This window comes from Crinia signifera, chromosome 11, assembly GCF_055691185.1.
Source record: "Crinia signifera chromosome 11, ASM5569118v1, whole genome shotgun sequence".
Lineage (NCBI taxonomy): Eukaryota > Metazoa > Chordata > Amphibia > Anura > Myobatrachidae > Crinia > Crinia signifera.
In genome coordinates, this window is record NC_139227.1 from 20,052,997 (window position 1) to 20,076,098 (window position 23,102).

General features: G+C 45.0%; 1 protein-coding gene across 1 annotated transcript in view; it reads right to left on the reverse strand.

Moving 5' to 3' along the window:
• NKD1 (NKD inhibitor of Wnt signaling pathway 1) overlaps window positions 1-23,102 on the reverse strand; it is a 93,441-nt gene that overhangs the window by 66,899 nt on the left and 3,440 nt on the right. The window contains exon 3 of the mRNA XM_083165354.1: window positions 21,685-21,791. Coding sequence (XP_083021480.1) covers window positions 21,685-21,791 — 107 coding nt within the window. The remainder of the gene's footprint in view (window positions 1-21,684; window positions 21,792-23,102) is intronic.

The following is a 23,102-nucleotide window of genomic DNA, read 5'->3' on the forward strand; positions in this document are numbered from 1 at the left end:
AAAGGGAGTGCGCTGCTCTCACAAGAGCTGTACGCAGCCGTGCCTCCTTTGGTAAGGATGTGGGAATGAACCTCTTCGGAGGTGGCCCTCTGAAAGGGATTTTGTAACCCTGTGTTATGATGTCTAGCACCCAGGCATCCTGGTCTAGAGAAGCCCAAGCGTCCCTGAAGAGTGTGAGACGCCCGCCCACTTTTGTCACTGTCGGGCAAAGCCCCTGACAGTCATGCAGAGGGTTTATCCTCTCCTTTATTGGCAGGCTTCTTGTGAAAAGAGCCAAATTTTGACTTTTGTGTCTTGCCTCTAGAGGGCTGAAACCTTCCCCTGAAAGACTGTCCTCGAAAGGACGCACCACCTCTAGGGGAGGGCCGAAAGGACGGCTTAAAAGCAGAAAATCTGGACGTCTGCTTTGCTGAGGAGGCCGGCAGGAATGTACTTTTGCCGCCTGTGGCCTGTTTTATAATCTCCTCTAATTCGGTACCAAAGAGTACCTTTCCTTTGAAGGCTAATGTTTCCAGAGCCTTCTTGGACTCATTGTCTGCTTCCCAGGCTTTAAGCCAAAGCACTCTCCTGGCATTAATGGAGACTGTGGACACTCGGGTTGCCATTTTAATAGCTTCCTCCTCTGCTTCAACTGCATATTCTGCTGCTGCCTTAATCTTTTCTGCAAGCAGTAATGCACCCGGGTCAGCCTGCAGCATGGTGCATAATTCACCAGCCCACTCTATCATGGCCTTAGAAACCCAGGCTGAAGCAATAAGGGGTCGTAAGGTAAACCCCACCCCTTCAAAGATAGCCTTGAGGTTTCCCTCCAGCTTTTTATCCACAGAATCTTTAAAAGCTGCACCGCCCTGTACTGGTAATACAGTAGCCTTGGACAAACGTGCCACTGAAGCGTCCACAACTGGGACCCTTTCCCAGAGCTCCGCATGAGACTCTGGCATGGGGTACAGATTTAGGAATCGTTTTGGCATCTGAAGCCTCTTATCAGGAGTTTTCCAAGCCCCTTCTAACAATTCCTGTAACCCCTCATCTGAAGGAAAAGTAACAGCCTCCTTTCGCTGTCGCTTAAAAACACCTTTAACAGGAGTCTTATCCTCCACAGTCAGCTTTAAAGCCTGCTTCACAGCTACAATGAGATCCTCTATACCAGCAGCAGAGTTCTCTTCCAAATCATCACCCTGATCCCAGGGGATGTCAGTATACTCTCCTTCCTCTTCATCTACCACAGTAGTTAAAGCATAAGACCTTCTAGGGGTCCCTGCCACATCGTCCATTTTGTCCAGCATTTCACTGAACCTGTTAATCCCTTTTGCAGTATCCTGCATCACCTGGATAAGTGCAGGATCTGCCTGGGTAAGAGGCAAGGAGCCAGACGACTGCTGAGATGATGGCATAGGTCTCTGTGATTCTACCAGCCCATCACTCTGCCTGTCCAAAAGCTGCACCAAAGCGTTTACTGACCTGCCTAGGGCCCTGGCCCACGCAGGTTCCATATGCTCTGCCCTATGGGGATCACTGCCCATGGGTCTCACATCAGCGCAAGTAATACATAAGCCCCCCTTGGCCATCTGCTCAGGGACAAACTTTTGTGTGCAAACATTGCACGCGCTCAGTGCATTAAGGGCTCCCTCCCCCAAAACCGCAGCCTGATGCTCAGACATGATGCAAGTGATAAATGTATATCTATCAGTATACACAGTGCAAACAATGTACAAGCGTTTATACAGAGGCAATGCACCCAATCACTTATCTGTCTGTTGGTTTCAACTGCGGGGAAGCGATGCCCAGGAAATCCAAGTCACTCTGCCAGGATCAGTAAGCCAGCTCAGCTCCGCTGCAAGCGTTCTGAAAGGCGCCAAAGTCAGAGTGAAGGAAGAGACCACAGGTCCCTGCTGCTGCGGGGTCCGTGACCTTTTGGCGCCAACCACCCCCAGCAAGCCGCTCCTTAGGTAGGATTTCCTAGTTCCAGTGTCTCCCCCTCAAATGGGGATCACTTGGAACATGCCTGTCACAACGCTGCTGTCCTCTCATCTAGGAGCTCAGCGTGTAAGCTCCGCATAAAATGGCCGCCGCCATCACGGAGCGCCTGTCCCCCATGATCCCCACCTAAACGTGGAGCCGGTTTCAGGGTACTCCGGAGCCCAGGCAGCCTTTTAGAAAAGGCTATAAGCGCTGCACAGGGGGACCAGACTGTGTCTCCCTTGTGCACAGTGAGCTGACAGGACGCGCTTCTGTCAGCTCCTGCTGCGCAAGCAGTGTGAGGATTCACTATGAGAATCCTCACACTGTGCCTACCTAGCTAGGGTAAAATGTTAATAAAATAATAAAAATCCCCTAACTACTCTAATTCTTCGGCTGCTCCTGCAGCCCTTTAGAATAGCACCCACTCCAGTGGGCACCTAACACGAACTGAAGAGTCCAGGGATGCAGTAGGGGAGGAGCCTACCCTCTAAAACTTTAGGATAGGTGCCTGGCTCCTTCGGACCCTCCTACATCCCAGTGTTGAGCTGTGTCACCAGGACCATTGAAAGAGAAATATACGAGATCTGGATTTTCCCAGTCCGAAAGAAAACACATTTATTTATTATTTATTTATTAACAGTTTCTTATATAGCGCAGTATATTCCATTGCGCTTTACAAAGGAGACAGTGATACAACAAACAGGGTATTTACAGACAGTCAAAATGTAGGAGGGCCCTGCTCACAAGCTTACAATCTATAGGGAAATAGGTATTGATACATAAGGATAGATAGATACTGTATTCTTTATTGCATCGATTCCACCAGAATGCAAGGTTCTATGACTGGTTCTGGAATTTGATAAGCTTGCCTAAAGAGATGAGTTTTTAGGGAACGCTTATAGGTTTGGAGACTGGAGGAGAGTCTTATTGTGCTTGGGAGGGCATTCCACAGAGTGGGTGCAGCCCGAAGAAAGTCCTACAGTCGGGAATGGGAGCGAGTAATGATTATGGACATATGTTCACGAAGACACCTATTTCTGCAACGACAGGGGTACAGATGCCTGAATTCACATCAATGTTTAACCTATTACAATGGCCCTTATTCTGATCAGTGCGGATATATCCGCGTGCGTTCGGCCCGCCGATGTTTTGTGTCTGCGCATGTGCGAGCGGGGCGTACGGCCAAATTCCGCATGATATGTGAACACTCCGAACAGGGGGTGGAGAGGGGCGTGAAGGGCTATTTGGGCTCATTACCATATGCATACGCCCCGCGTTTCATGGTAGTTCCCATGAATACGCTGGGCGTACGTATGGTAATGCGGCCGTGACGCACGTGTAGGGGGCGGACATATGACATCGCCGGATGTCAGCTGCCCGCCCAGATCTCTGCTTTTGCACGGAAAAATGTCCGTATGGTCTGAGGTTGCGGGTGCTGGTGGAGCACTCGGTCCTGCATTCAATGGTCTGCGACCATCGAATGATGGGGGAGGTTCCCTTAGATGGAGGAGGCGTATTCCGTGAAAAATACACGTGCGGTCCGTTCGGACAGCTTCTTACCGCATACGGACGGAGTTGGCGATCCGTATGGAAGGCGGGGTTTCGCACGCACGGTCCTGGCCGCATAATCGGCTCCGGCCGCACCGATCAGAATAAGGGCCAATATCAGAAGATATTAGGGTTGCTCCAGGTGTGGTGCAAATAAAGACCAGAGAACTTAATGGGGCCCTGATTCTTATTTGAAATGCTGTAAAATTGAGCTGGCTAATGTCTGCAGCAGGGTGTGCAGACATTGGCTAACCAAAGCATTTTTCTCCTCTTGATTTAATGGTCAAGATTGTTTCCATCGAAACTAGACCTGTGTATGGTCCAATTACACACAGATGAGGCCATTCCGGGATTAAGACATATAAATGGCCTAGAGCAGTTTTCCAAACTCCCTTATTACAATCCAGCTTTTAAGGATATCCTTGTTTGAGTCCAGATTGTTGATTTACATTGACTTGGTATCGGTACTAATTTAGTCACTTGTGCTCAAACATGGATATTCTTAAAACCTGGACTGTAATGGCAGTGTTTGGGTAATGCTATTGTAGTGGTTGATAGCCGGCTGATCTCTAAGCAGGAAATAACCAAACAGTAATAGAGATATGAGAGACATAGGGGGAGATTCTCTAAGAATCTCCGCCCCCCTTCGCCGCCCATCGCATTTATAATTATCACATATTTTCTAACATATGCGATAATTATAGCAAAGGACAGCTCTTGCGTTAAGAGCTGTCCTTTGCAGTGAGAGTCGCCGGGTCCCAGCAGATCCCGGCGGCTCCCCCCTCCCTCACACACCGGGGCGGCGGCGGGTCGTTGCGGGGCGGCGGTGGGATGCGGTAGAAGCCCATTGGCTTCTATGGGGCATCGCCAGATTTTTCTGGCGATGCCCCCCACCGCGTTAACCCAGCGGGGGATGCTTACAGCATCCCAAAATGCGGTAAAAACCCTGATAACAGGGTTTTTACCGCATTTCTTGCATAGAGAATCTCCCCCATATTTTGGCATAACATTTGGTCTGTTTTACTTTACTCTTCAATGGTTATTAAGGCAAATGAAAGAATGGTAGACTATCAGCAATGGCACTTCACTAAAACAACGCCTCAACTCCTGGGGTCTTAGTTACATCAACAACGAATAACTTGTATCCGACTCCCATTCCAATGACACAACAAGCCCACCTGGTAGGGAAGTGTTGCTGTCCCCAGTATGGAGGACTTAGCATAACCAGGGTACTGAAGGGGAGCGCACCGCAACAAACTGCAGCAACATGGCCACTGAACTACTGTTCTTTCCCGCAAAAACACGGGCCCTAGCAAAGACAACAACACAAGAAAGATAAGGTGGTTGGTGAATAAAGAGGCCTCAACTATGATGACAACTTGAACCCCCACCCCAAACTTCACCTACAATATTTGCTACAGGATAACCAAACTGTCAAACACAACAGGCACCCAGAGCCTCCAAAAAACTGGCATTAATCTCCAAAAACCTGCCCCAGCCTTGGGATTTATATCCTCTGCAATCCTGACAGGATCTGCATGTGTGTGGCTACCAGTACAGAAGTCATTTGTTCTCTAATATAATTATAAGGAGGACCTGTAGTTATTCTATTACTGTACCATGATTACCTTCGAAGCTTACCACACACATGCCAGGGAGGGAGGGGGGGGGGGGGGGTTCATCATCTTATTTGATTAAAGTGGTTTGTTATCGTTATATCTGATTTGGGAAGCACATGTGGAAATACAAGGCAATGTAATAACTCGATAATTGTCTGGTTTCCCCGGCAAGATCACATGGTCTGTTTTCTTATACTGATAATCATCAATTAGGAGTCAGTCATTACATTTCATATGGCTAACACAACAGACAAGTTCTCCTGTGCTTTTAGATCATCACATCAGTCTGCTCTTTGATCCTGTGCAGAACTGCTTCTCCCTCACATTAACAACTGATATTATAGAACAGGTTTTATTTCAAATCAGCAAGTGTGGGAATCTACGAAGTCTCTGTAAAGCGCTGCGGAATATATGTGCGCTATAAAAGAAACTGTTAATAAATAAATGAGTCTCACTTACCATCTGTGCATGAACAAGAATAGCCTTTATCTACTAGAAAAGGTAATCTAGTTTTTTGTAATGCTAACATATTGGCCCTTATTCTGGTTCACTCGCAAAGGCAAATTCTTTCTCAAATGAACAAAACCATGTGCACTGCAGGGGGGCAGATGTAACCTGTGCAGAGAGATTTAGATTTGGGTGGAGTTATTTTGTTTCTGTGCAGGGAAAATACTGACTGCTTTATTTTTACACTGCAATATAAGATCTAATTCTCTCTGCACACGTTACATCTGCCCCACCTGCAGTGCACATGGTTTTGTCCATTTGAGAAGGAGTTTGACTTTGCAAGTGAACCAGAATAATGCCCATTATTAGAACCAAGCTATAAGGTCTATACATTTACCTATGTATTATTCAATTACAACCACTACATATGTATTGAACTAATAACAAGCACTGGATGAGAACATTGGTGTTAGGTCAAAGAATTAGTGTAGATATGATCAAATCTAAACGATTGCAAAATACCTTTTTTTTTTTTTTTTTACAATCTCTTTGCTCTTGTCTGCCAAAAACTTCTCAATCCCATCAAAATTAACTTTTAAAAGATGTTTAACAGAGCAGCCTTTGTGAGTGTGGGTTGTCTGTATTAGAGCGTGCTGGATGTTTTTCCTAAAACACAATAGACGTCAAAGGGAGAACCAGAAAAAAACAAAAAGATTAACTTTCTATCATCTGAACGAGGGAAGTACAGAGGATCTCCATCCAGAATGCTGCATTTTTTGACGTTTGTGTAATGAGACGGGCTAAGAAAACAAGTATTTTATATGGCTAGGATTCACGGCGGAGCTCAGAAGAATTTGGCAGAGTTCGTTGCCAGGATTTTAAAAGTCTTTCCACATTTCTAGCAGAGATCTAAGGAACAAGAAGTTCAAATCCTTTTGGACCCTCTGTGACATTATAAAAAGACTGCAATAACTTGCTTGTCTCCAGGAATCACATATCTGTAGAATCCTGACTGTTAAAAGCCTGACAGTCAGGAACCTGCGTTACAGGGGCTTTTCACACCCATGGGGGTCCACGACCCCCCCATAGAGAGACAAGAACCTGTGGTGTGTGCAGCGAGCCAACGATTCCGCAGCACGGCGAGCGCAGTGAGCCTGCAAGCGCCTTCCTATGGCTCGCCCCATCAGAGTCTCGCCAGTCAGGATTTCAATAACAGTCTACTGACCATCTGAATCCTGCCTGTCGGCAGCTCATACAGAGAATGTCTGCAGTCACTTCACGGAGGCGGACACATTACAAAAAAAGTACCAGCCAATCAGCGCTAACTGCCATTTTTAGAAGGCCTCTAAAGGCAGGGGCTTCATCTGCTAAATAAACATTAAAACTCATGATATGAAAATGTATATTTTCAAAATATATAGATAAACTAATACCCCTTTCACACCGCACTTGTTAAACGGTATATTGCTGTTTTTTTTCCATTTTAAAACGTTTAAGGCTGCAGTGGGAAAGCGCCAGAGTTCATTTACCGGTTAAAGATAACCGGTGTTTCAAAACATTTAAAAAGCAGAGTCCTACACGTTTCAGAGCCGTTTTTTATGCAGTGAGAATGGCTCTGAAACGGTATTTAGTAAAAACAACAGATTACAGACCTGTGATAGGCTGTCCCCTGCATTCTGCCTTGAAACGTGTTCAGGGGATTAAACGGGTTGACTGGTGTGAATGGTATTTAAACGGTGTTTAAAACGGTAATCTACTGCAATGTGAAGGTTCAGACCCATTTTAAATACCGTTTCAAAATACCGGTTTTTAAAACGTTTAGGCAGTGTGAAAGTGGTAGGACTCAACATTCAACAGTCAAACATTCTAAACATGAATATGCCAATCATTTTACAAATTGAGCACTTATGGGGTGTATTTATTAAAACTTCTGCAGAGGTTATCCATAGCAGTAATATCTAACCAGCATTATCTAGCACACTCTAAAAATTATTTTTTGCTAAATTTTGATTGTTTGCTTAGGGCAACACTTCCACTATTTCTTTTTCAAAGTTTTAGTAAATGTACTCCTAAACTTCAGTAAACAAGTAAAAACTGCTTGGAGCCACAATAGAAAGCTCATCTGGAACCATCAAATTGGTTGTTCAGAAATCAAATGAAAAATAACAAAATTCAAAATCAATTCTTTCGCAAGAACACATCTTTGGAAGGTCAGTAGTGCCACTACATAATGTCACTGTAAATGTGAGATTCTAAGAGATGCAGGTCTCTCCCAGAATCCTTTGCTGTTTACAGTCATAATCCTCACAGCTATAATAGCAGCGTTTGAGCTATTGACATCATTCATGTTGATTTATCCCAGAATTTTTCAGTAGTTGAATGTGGAATTCAAGGAGGGGTTATAGAAAGACTGGCATGGCCTTTAAAAAAAAGCAAACAAAATGGTGCTCTTATTTATTTTTACAGTGCAAAGACTTCACCAGGAGCCACTGATGTTATTTTTCTAACATGAAGGAGACCACAGAGGTGAAGGCCCGACCCCTCCAAAACGGCTAACAACCTCACATGAAAGGCTGTGCCTAAAAGAGAGGACTGATTGTCCGCACACTTTAGTCCTCCTCCAAGTCTTTTACTGGCTACCACCTCAAAGCACCATAGGAGTCTGTGTTTATTCAGCTACTTCCTTCCCAGTCTGTTTATGTGTTTCAGCTGCAGAACTAACCCCTTTGCCGCCAGATGGGAAACCCATTTTTATTTCTGATTTTTTTTTTTTGCGCGACAACAATACTCGAATATTGTTTATGTGTTGAAGCATATGTGGAAAACACTAAACAAAAGTAAACCAAAATGTACTTATTTGTTAAGTAGTTCCTCATCTGAGCGTCCGACTTTTGTTCGAACACCCAGAAGTCATGTCATGCGATAATGTTACCAGAGGCAGTGCCATGGAGATACCAGGTTTAGCAGAACGCTAGGAAAGTAGTGCACACAACTAAAACCATGCCAGTCAATGTGCGCATCCTCTGACCAGTAAAACCAGTTGGACAATTGCAGCCTGTGCAGGTTACAAAAGTATGTATCAAAGACTGAAGAGAAATAAAGTATTATCCTCAAACACAGTCTGCAAAATGGCAGTTAGGGTTAGGTGCTGAGTCGTTTTTTTTTTCTCCCTCTACTTTATATCTCTCCAAGCTTAGTGTCAAGTTTTGTCGCAAATTGCATCATCAATTTCCCAGGCTGGCTATTTCAATGCAGAAGCGGCTGCAATCTGTGAAGGTGGCCATATACTAGTACGGATTTGGCCCTGTTCTACATGATTTTGCAGGGGCAAACGCAGGATTTTCTTGGGGGGGGGGGGGGGGGTTTCCGTACGGGATAAAGTCAGCATCCCGGTGGTCAGGATGCTGGCGTTCAGTGTACTGATGCCTAGGGAATGGGTGTTAGGGGATAGTCACTAGTGAGGGGACTTAGGGATAGGGGGGCTAGGTTTAGGCTGTGGGTTTAGCCACTTAAGGGGAGGGATAGGGTCAGGCTGCCTGGGGGGTTTGGATTAGGCTGCTAAAAGGGAGGGTTAGGAGGGCAGGCGAAAAGAGCCCCTGTCGGGATTTACACTATCGGGATGTCTAGGTCTGTCAGATGACGGCTGGTTTCCTCAGTGCTGGTGCGAGGCACGCGAGCACCCCAGGCTGGAGGGGGACGCTTCAGTGCTCACCCGCCCCCCAGCCGCTGTACAGGAGGGGGGGTGATGGTGATTGCGGCGACACGGGCACTCTCTGTCTCCAGTTGCCAGCACCCTAGGCAAATGCCTACAGCTGCCTAGTGGTGGCGCCGGCCCTGGGTATCCTGAGCACAGAGATCCTGTATGTATCCCTTCCATATACACATAATATATACACATATTCAGCCAAATCAGAACTCCAAGGGGAACTTAATCACAGCACGTTCCCTACTGTAGTTTGTAAATATACATAGAGCTGTACAAACATATACACACAGTATACATACAAACACAAACATAGCATACATACACAGTGAGTGGCATAAATATATAAATACATACAAAAGGTGCACACACACAATACATACATTCATACAGCAAACAGTGCACACACAATATACTTAAACCTCCCCACAAATGCAGTATACATACCCACACACAGCAGCATACATACAGTAAATACAGACATAGTATACACTAATGTACACAGACTCTTTTACAGAAAAATAAAGTGCAGCCACGATCATTTACTAAGCATATAGTGTGAACTCACCCAGCAGGCACTGCCACCTCCACCACCCGCCACCATTGCCGCCACCCCCGACATGCATACCATTAACCTCAAAGTCACTGCTTTCGGGATTTCCGGTCAGCCTAGCCCCACTGTCGCTACGCTAAGCTCCATGAGAAGGGAAGTGCCTGAGAGGAGCTTGCACGCTGCAGGAGCTCCCTCAAGCCGGGGAGGGGGCGGGGCAGCGGCTGCACATATATCTGCGGCACTCGGTCCACATAATAAATATATATAATTTGATGAAATGCGCCGATGGATTGGCGGGCGGGGGGTTCCAGATACTCGGAAAACCCCCGTTCGTGCGCGCCTGATAAATCATGTGCAGATAAATGACCGCACATGATGCACCTCGGCTTAATGTATGAGGCCCAGGAGACTGGTCTACTCTCCCGGAAGTGAACAACTCCCAGAAATTGGTTAGTCTCCAGTAGTAAAGAATATATAACTTTTACATTTTTGTTAATATCCCCCTCTATATCACCTCAAAGTAGGTCCTAGGACCCCACACAGTGCATGTTTTGCAGGTCACCTCACAGAATTAAGTGAAATTATTAGCTCCACCTGTGGATCTTTTAAAATGTGTCAGTAAGTACTGAGTGCACCTGTTGGGTGACCTGGAAAAGGTTAACTGTGTGGGGTACCGAGGACCGATTTTGAGAACCCTGACCTACACGATGCACCAGCAGCCACGTGGGCTAAGTACATTTTTTGGAGAACACAGCTAATTAATTATCTTGGAACATCTCACTGAGGGGTAGACCTCAGTGAGATGGAAGGAGAAGAGATAAGGAAGGAGAAGAGATAAAGTGCCTGGTAATTTATCACCGACCAGTCAGCTACTGACTGTTAAGTTACAGGCTGGGGGCCAGATTCTCTAATCTTCAAAAGTGATAAAATGGAGAGTGATAAAAAGACAGACAATCAGCTCCTGCCTGACATTTTTCAAACACAGGCTGTAACATGGCAGTTAGCAGGTGATTGGCTGGACGTTTATCTCTCCTTATCACCCTTGGATTTATCTCTTGTTAAGGCTTAATACATCTGCCCCATTGTCTGCAAAAGGACAGCATACAATGTATCATAAGCGGTCCAGCCGTCCAGGAGCTGCCTGGTGAGTTGTTGGGGTAGCGCATGAGATACCTCCCGCTAGTGGATGGGGACCTTTTTTTATGAAACATGAAAGGTTTATAATACTATAAATTTAGAGCAACAAGTTGCGCTTATAGTTAATTATTTTTGGTGACACAGAACTGTATTAACTATCCATTATAAAAAAACATGATATTTCTATGAGCAGCCTTTATGAAAACAAATCTGCATCTCTTTTCATCTTTAGAGTCTTTTATCAATCTAAATCCTCACCATAAGCTGCTAAGCTGCCTAGGAACTTTTTATAATGAATTCATTATAGAGTTAGAGTTTTCTAGATGATAGAGTTAGCCGTCATTGGCTGCTCAGTTTGTAAAAAAATTCCCGACACTGATCTAATTGGCACTTTGAAGTGCCACGGACAATTTTTTTTTAATATTAGACGTTGGAGGGGAAGTTCAGGCAGGGTACGAGTTGATGCAAATTACATCATGGCACTGCCCAATGGCAAAAGATTACCGTTAACCACATAAATATGTCCCCTCATTTCCGCTTAACCACAGTTGTGGATTCCTGGTAGACAAGTGAGGCACACGCCTAGGGGGAGACACTTGCTTGGGGTGCGGGGGCAGCACAGTATGCTCTCTCTTGCAGATCCCTTACTTGCTGCTCTCCCTGTACTTGCGTGGGTTTCCTCCGGGTACTCCGGTTTCCTCCCACAATCCAAGAATATACTGGTAGGCTAATTGGCTCCCAACAAAATGAACCCTAGAATGTCTGTGTGTGTGTACATGTGGTAGGGAATATAGATTGTAAGCTCCACTGGGGCAGGGACTGATGTGAGTGTTCAAATATTCTCTGTAAAACGCTGCAGAATATATGTGCGCTATATAAGAAACTGGTAATAAATAAATAATTACGGCTTAATGCTTTATCTTGTAACTGTTGAGATAGTAGGGGCGGTTGAAATTGGTGCTGCTTCGGCAGTTGAGAGGCCCCAACATGAATGTTGAAGTGACATGATGGGGGTGATCAATAATTCTGTGCCCCGGGGCGGCTTGACCCCTAAATTCACCCCTGCCTCACTTTAGACGTGATCAGGATCTGGGACGGTTCCATGCTCTTTTGGGAGTCAAGGAGATTCCTCCATAATTTGGGAGTCTCCCAGACATTCCAGGACTGTAGATAAGTATGTTTTGCAATAAGGAGGATCTGATAGCTGTCGGCTGTTCCCAAGGCCCAAGGGCAGTATTAGGTCTTAAAGTTTTGCTTCTGGGAAGGCCCTTATAGCACAGTATTGCTGACAGCACTACAAAATACTACTTTTTGCATTGTATATGCCATTCTTTCAAACTGTTCTCATTGGCTATAGCTATAAGCTATACCTTAATAATTCATGCAGAGGACTTCTTGATATTCAAAAAGGGGACTTTAACCCAGCTCTGTTATCATGGCATGATGCGAATTGCAGTGCTCCACCGCCCAAAATAACAATTAAGCATGTAAATGGCTTAAGTAACAGCAATGGGTCCATGCATAGGTTTTTATAAAGATGACAACTATGCCTTTAATTTGCATTGGACCACATGTCCAAGGGTTTAGGAACCAAGCTGTCTGCATTATGGTATCATCAAGAGAAAGACTGCGTGTTCTGCTCACACCGCGGCAGCTGGACATCCGTTTTGCCTCTAGCAGCTGGAAATCCAGATTGTTCCCTAACAAACTGTCAGCCAACACATCTGCTTCGCGTCAGAGTCCAAAATAATGAATATATGGGGAGGGGGCTCCGTATCCCAAACGCTCTGTACGTGTGGCTGAACTGAGCTTATGGAAGCAACTGGTATCGCTCACAGATAATTCCTTGGAATCCAGCTTTGTTACATTGCTGGCAACGCCGCTAATCCCTTCATTATGTCACAAGAGCATTTAGTCCCTTTAAAGGGGTATTCCAACCAGGAATTATTGGACAAACAACAATGACATGTTTAACCACTTCGTCGTCAGCCAGCCTACACCATAATATGCAGCCCATGCATCTCAGTATTGCTCTATGTGAGATTATCTGTCAATTACAGAAAATAACAATGGAATAAGCAGGGCAACATATACTAAGGGGGTGATTCTGTTTGACTCCGTAAACTGCGAAGCTCGCAGCTTACCGAGTTCCTGTGCCGCCGCCCCGGCGAACACCCGCCGTCATATCCCCTCGCAACATCCCCTTGCATGTGCCTGCATCAGGTGAAATCATTGGATGGTTGGCGACCAATCCAGTGATTTCTCCTGCCTTCGCAAATATAAGTCAGTTGAGACTGGTTTATATTTGCAGCCGCTGGGACGAAGACAGGGTGTGCAGCTGAGGAGCAAAATTGTGGGAGAATTATCCTTCCCAAAATGGCCACCACCACAGAGGAGACGGTCGGGGTAGGGAATGCCCAACAACGAGCATGCACTATGGGGGAGGGGGGCATCTGTATGTTTTTTTGGCAGTGAGTCACAAATTTTGCAGTTATGCCACGGATACTGAGATCCCATCTGCAGCTTTGTAGCCCTGATCTTTATTTCCATAAATACAACAAATACTTTATATAACATTTTAGCGCTTAACATTCTTTGACTGTAAAAGAATAAATCAACTTCTTTGTCATCCATAAACTTTTACTTTGTTACATCAGACAATCAAAATTTTTAGGGAATTCTTACCACTGGTCATCCAAAATATTCTAAAACTACAGCTAATTCTTACTAAAGGCCCATACACACTGGGCGACTTTGAGCTGAAAGCAGCTCCGTTTTGAGCTCAGAAGCCGCCCATTGTGTACGGGGCAGCAATGAGCGGTGAGTGCTAATTTGCGCTCCTGCCTCATCGCCGGCCCAGCAGATGAACGACGGGTCGGAATGCTTTCTAAAGCATCCTGCTATGGAAAGTCATCCACCCCCGGTGTATCCACGGAGCGATTTTCAGCCCAGAGATTTTCCCCATCATCATTGTCCATACACGCTGAGCAAAATCGCCCAGTGTGTATGGACCTTAAATTATAAATAAAATCAGATAATAATATAAAAAAAATATTCACACCCCTGTTGGCTCACCGTATGATGTAATTACAACTGTGTGTATGTGTTTACATGCTTTTAACATACTGTACTGAATTAAGCTACAATGATGTAATTATTAACCCTAAGAGCGCCATCACCTCTGTGAGAGATGTCCAAAATATCCACTAAAAATGCCAGCGTTGCCACATTTGTTATATAAATTCAAATAAAAAATGTTGTTTAAAAATAAGATTATATTTCATATATAGGTAACATGACAAGTCATTATGATGAATAAAAAGGTTTGCTTTGCAATTTTTACTTCAACCCGTGGCCCGCTGACTTGTAGACAGTGGCCCGCTGACTTGTAGACAGTGGCCCGCCGCCTCCCGCCAGCCCTATAAAAAAACTCCTTCTACGTTAGTCCCCTTTGCTGTCGGACGCGGGGGAGTGGGACGTGGCAGAGGTTAGACGTTAGATGTACAGTGGCTGGGGCCGGACTGTGCACAGACATGCACATTGTATATTTCCAGATGCCGCACACCCGGGCCCCCCTCAGCCTTTCGCTCTGTTAGGCGGGACTGGGGAGTGACAGCCGCCGTGCCAGCCCTCTGAAGGAGCTCTCCTGCATCTGCTGGACAGCGCAGAACATTCAGGCAGGTTCTCTGGGGGAGGGGAGGGGGGGCTGGCTGGATGGCTGCATAGCTGTAATTAGGTGCTGTCTATGGGGGAGGGGGCAGGCTACAATGTGGTGCTATGGGGGGGGGGGGGGGCTAGCTGGCTGCTGACTATGAGGGGGGGGGCTGGCTGACTGTGCTGACTATGAGGGGGCTGGCAGTGCAATGTGGTCCTGTCTATGGGGAGGTTGCTGCCGGGTTATGCAGTGCTGACTATAGGGGGGCTGGTAGTGCAATGTGGTGCTGACTATGGGAGGGCTGGCAGGCTGTGCAATGCAGTGCTGACTATGGAGGGCAATACTGGGGCATTTTGTGAGGGACACTACTGGTGGCATTTTGTGAGGAACACTACTGGTGGCATTTTGTGAGAGGCACTGTTGGCGGCATGATATGTATAAGCAGGAGTATTGGGGGCCTTATAGTGCAGGGTGCAAAGGGCATCATGGTGTGAGGCATAATGTGCAATGGGCATCATGTGCAATGGACATCATGTGCAATGGACATCATGGTGTGAGGCATAATGTGTAATGGTCATCATGGAGTAATGGGCCTTCATGTTTATAGGTCACTGTGCAGCCTTTAGCCAGCCAACTTAAGCGTGGAAGGACAACAACCATTCCTGCTGTAACCAATGTCTGGTCATACAGTTTGCAAAAGTGAGATGTAAGGTTATTGTTTTCCTGCTACTTCAGACTCTTATCATTAGACCACGCCCCTTATAATTAGACCACACCCCTTTGAATTATTTTATCTAATGACTTGCTCAGACCAAGAGTTTACTGTGGACCGCTACTTGAAAACCAAATTAAAATGCAGAGGACACTGGGGTCGTTAATCCTCACACTGGCTATTTCACATCGGAGATATGCTTTTGAATGCAACCAGTTAGCAATTTGTTTGTCTGCGGGGCAATCATGTGTGAAAAAAGTGTGTTTGATGCACAGGTCTCTGGAAACATGGCGCCCGTGATGGTCCTGGTGAGAAGTTTCTACTGTGCATTGTGAAATCACCAGGAAAATGGCCGCCGCAACATTTTGCGAGATATTTATGCTGCAGCAGCAGCGCCGACGTGGGTCTCCAGAGGAGTAAGCAATTAAAAATTGATGCAGGATTTGTGGTATGGGCCCCCATGGACTGAGTGACCAGTGTGCATCTTACTCACTGCACTAATTATAGATATGGCTATAGATAATACATATTGTATGCTTATAGTCAGTTACTGTACACTCCTAACTTTATTAAACTACAAGCCGAGGGGTGGGAGTGGGAGGAACACAACATACATAACAAACTAATTAGGCTCTATCTCAATTACAGTCTCCATTAACCGTCCCAAACTATGTGATCTCCGACTTTTAACATTCAGTATACCCTAGCACGAAAGGATAGTTCTAAAATTAGCCCAAGTGTTTCACATTCTTAATATGGATTTAACCTTTTCGGCAGCCTACTGAGAACATTGTCTATAAATTCAGTCCCTTTTATGTCAAGTAATATATTTTTTTAATTAAAAAAAAAGGACTTGGCTTTATCCGAATCTGATAACTTAATAGCATGCCCTATGTGTTCCTTTAGTGCAGCCATTGTTGACACTGTTTTTTAATTAACATCCTGCAAGACTCCTGCCAACCAGCAAACCTTCTCATTGCTTATATTGCCCTAGTTTAACCCTCTAACCAACTTATATTATACATTTTTCATCTTAAAATACGCTAGGTTGCAGTGGCGGGATTAGTGGTCAGGTCACCTCAAGCAGTAGCGGAACATGTGGGTGGTGAGCCTGGGTGAAAAAGCATCATTTGGGCCCCCTCCTACACCCCAACCCAAGTTCACAAGATGCAACATGGCAGTTGGTGACAGCGAGAGGCAGAGAGGGAGAGAGAGGAGGTATTGTGTGGCAGGCAGACATTGACAGAGGCAGCATTGGGCCCCTTAGTCCTTCGGGGGCCCCGATGCACTGCACCAATGGTAGTTCCACCTCTAATCTCAAGGCACAACATTATTTCCCCTTCCCCCTCCTTCACAACTGCTATCAACAGTCACTGACAGAAAGTAAAGACGCAGAGCCGCCCAGCAAGAGTAACAAAGTTGCAGAGCCGCCCAGCAAGGGTAACAAAGTTGCAGAGCCGCCCAGGAAGAGTACACCGGCAGCTCTGCTTAGACATCATGCAGGCTCAGGGCAGAGAGCAAATAGGCACACCCAACAGGTGCCACATATATCACATGCCTACTGGGAAATTCAGGACACCCAGCAAGCGCAGGAGCTGCCCGCACCCTGCACGACACTACCACCCACCGCATGCGCATACGCCATTATGCGCATGTACAGGCCGCCAACATTGGTCTCCATTGGGAATTTGCAACGGGCCGAACAGACTAATATGACCCCCTGTATAATTTGTCCAGGAGTACAGGCAGTTTGAGTGAAAAATATTTAACGATAGCTTTCGTTAACGATATCGTGTAATGCAGGGGTGGTCAAATTTGTCCTCAAGATCTACCAACAGTGCATGTTTTCGATAGTAGGAATGAATGGTAGGAATGAATGCAGCATGTTTGAAAGTGTGGCAGTTAGTAATGCCTACAGCTGTGCACCAGCTAGGTAACCTGGGGAATGTGACAGTTAGTAATGACTACAGTTTTCACCAGCTAGGTAACCTGGGGAATGTGACAGTTAGTAATGACTGCAGCTGTGCACCAGCTAGGTGATCTGGGGAATGTGACAGTTAGTAATGCCTACAGCTGTGCTCCAGCTAGGTGATCTGGGGAATGTGACAGTTAGTAATGACTACAGCTGTGCACCAGCTAGGTGATCTGGGGAATGTGACAGTTAGTAATGCCTACAGCTGTGCACCCGCTAGGTAACCTGGAAAACGTGGACCGTTGGTAGATCTCGAGGATCGGGTCGGCCACCCCTGGTGTAATGTGTATGCAGATTTAGGGTCAAAAAGGTTTTGAGGTTATTATAGTGTTAAAAACTGGGCAGACTAGATGGGCCAAGTGGTTTTTATCTGCCATCAAATTCTGTTTCATGACGACATTGCAGGTTTTTTGCCTTGAGAATTTTTTTCTGCAGCGATTAAAGTATATGGGAGAACAATATCGCCATTAATCATTTTCCTCGCTAAATGAAAAAAGAAAAATAAAGCCCTTTATTGGAAACTTTAAACATTCTCAGAATGAAGGACTTCAAAGAAGGAAGAATAGCTGCAGGAGCTGTCCACACACTTCCTTCTATTAAACATAAAATAACAGTTGCTCCAAATATAATATAAGCATTATAATCCTTGTGCAGACAGAAATTCCAGGCTCTAAGTGATCCGTTTTCTAAGACAAAAGTGTTACAAGAACAAAGGACTTGTTGAAGAGAGGAGATACCAATTAGCTGGTGATGAGATAATTGCCAGGAAATTATTCTTTAACTCTGAACAAAATTCTCAATAAAGGGTAATGTCACATGACTTAAGGGGCCTACACACGGGGGGGGGGGGGGGGGGGGATTTCAGGGCATTTTCTAAGCGCTACGTGTGTAGGGGCGATAGTGATGCATGGCCCCACGCATTGCTATCGCCTGGTGATTAATATCCAGCATGCTGGATAAATGTAGTTAATCGCCGGTCAGGGCCAGTGTTCTCCGATGAGACCCTGACAAATTGCTCAGCACACAGCGCTGACACAGCGCTGTGTGCTGAGCAATCTACACTGCTCATATCTCTTAGCAGTGTCACCCCGTGTGTAGGCCCCATTAGGTCCTTTTTACTACCGTCTTGAGGTCACTTCAGGCCACGGCAACCTACTCCGATGTATTTATGTCGTGAATAGAACCAGAAGCGTTTGGAAAAGCACAAAAGCTAGTAAAAACCATTACACACCCATGCGTTGTACTATTGTTAAAAACACAAGTAAAACGCCTAGAATTAGCACTAGTGATAAGAGGCCTAAAACATTCACATAGGGATGTGGCCTGGGGAAAAATCTATTGTCATAAATTGTGATGTTTACAGCGATGTGAAGTGTTAACAAGACAATAAAAACGTGTGTTGTGACAATAGTTTGCATTGACTAAAGGGAAACTTGGATGTCACCGTTTAAATAACACAATTAAAAAAACGCTCCAGTCATTTCCTAAATCTTTGGACATTGCTAGAAATAAATCTGGGCAGCTGGGTCATATCGGAAGCACCTGGAATTGGTTTATTACTTTACCAGATGATTACAAACGACATTAAAAAAAAATACAGAAAAAGTGCAAAGATGGTCGCAGGCCAGCAAAATGGCTGCACTTCCTGCTCATCTCAAGCCATGGTGAACATCTTATCTCTGTAGGCTGATGTTTACACCTTTTTTTTCCCTTACTTAAAAAGGGCAAAGCAACAAAATGCTTTCAAACAGCTCCCTAACTCTGTGATCTCTCGCCACATTCTTTTGTTGTTGGGTTGATCTATTTTCCAGCCTTCTGATAAACTGCTTTCTCCAGTTTCTGAAGAGCTTAAAAAGCTGCCATTAATCAAGTAGATAAATGGAAGAAACTTGTGTGCTGAAATGAGGGTTCCCGCAGAACAGTGACACATAGTTGTATATAAAGGCAGATACAAAGTGGTAAAACAGGATTAAATCTTTCTTAAATGTGGATAGTAAATATGCGATAACCATCTGTTTAAACACTTTGCTTATACAGGTACGTACAGCGTTGTGCCTTTCCAACTCCGGCAGACCAGACCGGTTGCAAAGAGGTTAATACAAGATACAGAACAGACAGAAATGTAGACTTGATGCCAAAACTCACATCTTGTGAGGTCGGCAGACTCCAAACATTACTAACACATATGAGAAATATTATCACTTCCCGGGCAAAGGGGCATCGCTTGCAGGAACCACCAAATTGTTAAACTCAATCTCAGCTGCGGTATTAAGATAAACACCGTTCAACATGTTCGGACCAATATTACACTGCATTATTTTACATGGTTAATTATACAGGATAATTACTAGTCGTGGATGAACAAGATGACCCTTGACATCAGACAGGTGTCCTGTTCACCTGTTCAGGTACTATTCTGAAAAAGGGCACATCGTTACGGACTAGAACGTTTTACTTAAAAGGGAGCCATCGCACTAGGGCTTTGATTACAAGGACCCTCCTACCTCTATATACAGATGGAGTCAATTTCATCAGAGGGGCTTCCACCGCGCCAGCCGCCACCATGCGCTAGAATGGGGCGCACGCACCTCGAGACGGTTGTGCGCCCCATTCTCGGAAATGGACGCCAGAGTGTATGAGACGCTCGTGCATCCGTGTCCTGTCCACTGCCGCCAGATCGCCATCCACCAGGTCTGGCGGCAACGATGAGAGCGGCCCCATCTGTATAGGTCTGCTACTACCCTGTTTGTTTTATCACCAATTGTAATGTGCAATGGAATATGCTGCACTATACAAGAAAACTGTAAATAAATAAATAAATAGGGATATTTCCCTCGTTCATTATACTCCCACAATGAATGCAAATATGGGGCAATTAGCCTCCGTCAGTGGCTTGCGGTGGGGTGAGGCAGGTGAGGCACAGCCTTTCCTGCCATACTAGCGTATATGTCGGCGGTTTGAATTTATAAAGTATGTCAAAAGAATATATAAAAAAAATCTTATTTTTATTATGCTAATCATTTTTATGGTCAAAACTCTGGAGTAAAAAGTCTATGGCAGGTGAGGCAGTGCCTCACCTGGCTACCTTTTCTGCAAATCTCTTATCAAAACTCAGCGAATCTCCAGCATGGCTCATTTATTGTGTGCAAATCTGGCTCTGGTACTTTTCAGGGACTCTTGAGCCATTTACCTCACCGCATTTCCCTGGCCTCCGTGTTATAAATTAGAAGCTAATACAACCTGTGTGATACAACCCATGGTACTATGGAGGTCTTGTTTACTTGGATGTCTGACATATATTACACTTAGAAAGCACAAAAATGACCCGCCAGCATCAGCGTATAGCCAGAAAGTTCTGATTGCAACAGACAACAAGACAAATCAGTCTAAAAGTTAGGGCGAGATGTATTAAAATACATCGCCGCCCTTCGCGGCCCCCCCGCCGCGATGCCGCCACATATGTACTAACATATGCGGCTGGCATCGCGATGCGGTGACGGAGGCCCCCCGCTATACCTGGAATGTGGTGTGCAGGGGGTCTCCGTCACCTCCCTGCCCCCTCCTGCATCCCTCATGCCGGGGAGCTGTCCCCGGCGCCTCCTCCTCCCCCCTGCAGCCGGAAGGACGTCCGGCTGCCTCACTAGGGGGAGGAAGGTGTTACCTTCAGGGTCCAAGAGGACCTGGACCAGGTAAGAGAGGGAGGGGGAGAGGGGGGGGGGGTCGGCGGGTTTTTTAGAGGAGGCGTTGGGTGGCGAAAAGAAGCCCATAGGCTTCTATAGGGTATCGCCACCCAAAGGTGGCGATACCCTACACTGCGGTGACATGGCGGCCGGGTAATAGTACATAGGAAAATGCGGTAAAACGGGGGTTTTACCGCATTTTCCCGTTAGTACATCCCGCCCTTAGTCTTAAAGAAAAATGGTGAAAATCCAAAATGTGGCAAAATCAAAACATACTCCCATCTAGAACACCGTCATACATTTCAGCTACTCACTTACACCTAAAAACCACATTTAGAACAGGATAAATGGCTTCCGGAGGCACAGGTCCACAGTTACATTTTAATATGATAAGGATGCGTTTAAGAATTGAGAGCGCTCATGACCTACTTCTCCTGCGGTACAGCACTCTACCAGGAAGACGGTTTGTGTGGACAGAAACGCAACAACTGAAAATGAAAACTACTTAAAACGACAGCACTAAAATTCGCCCTCAGTGCACATTTCTTTCATGCGTTCCAATCCTTTTTCCAGTGTGTATTCACTAAGCAGAGCATCGTTTTAAAACGTATATCACTGTACAAAAACATCAGCGGCGAACACTTTCACGATTCAATTTCCTAAGTAGTGTGATAAAATTGTAAGCGGATGACTTACCCTTTTGCAGCCAGTTTTGTGATTGGGGGCAGTTGAGGACTTCTGCTTGGCAATCCAGTCCTCAATGCCCTTACGAGCCAAACAGGCATTTACCGCAAAGCTGTCACCTTCAAGAAAAGACACAACAGCTCTGAGTTTTCGGAAGAGAAGAACTACCTCTACTCAAACTTTCAGCCCCTATATTAGTACCGTCCAACACTGTCCTAGCCACATTTTACAAGAACCACATTTCACAAGAAAATTGTATGGATTGAGTGTTTTGTATCTGAAATGCCTGGGACCAGGAGTTATTTTGATTTTGGAATATTTGCAAACTATAATGAGATATCTTTGTGCATGGGACCCAAGTCTAAAGATGAAATGCATTTATGTATCATATACAGCTAATACACATAGGGGGGCTGGCCCGAAAAAAAATGGTACTAATCCGAACACTCTGTATTCAATTATGGGCATTTTCACCCATTTTTTTTGTGCATTTTTGTTGTTGCCATTTTACTTTAGGGACGGGGAATCAGCATGGGTGAAAATGGACCCAACAGCAGTCGAAGACACCCGCAAATTTGGCCATGCATCGGTAGCGAATTTGCCGATCCATGTGTTTTTCGACGATTTTTTGACTGGTCGGGCACCGAATAGGTCGAAACCAATTTGCCCTAAAAACGGCTGAAAATTTATGATTTTTTGACTAGCTGAAAAATCCGGCAATAATTAAATAACCGCCTGAATGTCACGTTATAGAATATTTGTAATAATTTTATAATTTTATCAGAAAGTAAAGGTGTCCATTGCATTTAAAAAACACTTTTAGAATATTTTGGATTTTAGATACGAGAAACACAACACGTATATTAAGAGTTCGGCTTTTTATATTCCAGGAGCCTAGCAGCTAATATTTGGGCACATACATACTTTTGTCAAAGAGCAATAACTTGTGTTCTCAACAGGTTCATTCATATGACAAGCCATCATTTATAATATAAAACAAAAATATCACATCAAGGGTTCCCTGCTGAAGGTCAGCAGTTCCTCTTTTCTACATTGGCACCTTACTGAAAGCTACATCGGGCATGTCATCGAGTAAGATTTATGGTGTACAATGCAATTAAAATGAAATTAGAAATTTCAGTGAGTTGAAGAAAACACTTTGACCATATCGGTGATCTGAGACATTCCTGGGCATTAGACTAGAGCGCAGGATGCTTGCATTTCAAAGATAAACTAGAAGCATTGGTAAAAACAGTTTACAGGTTCACTGACACATGAAGGGATTAGACAAGGAACAGAGTCACAGATCAAACAGGCCCGGCAAACACAAGTCCATCATTGAGGTTCTGTGTCTAATACAGGAACAAAGTAAATCAGATTCATTTCGAGTAAACTGAGCAGTAAATTCAAATCTCAGAAAATGGTTTTGA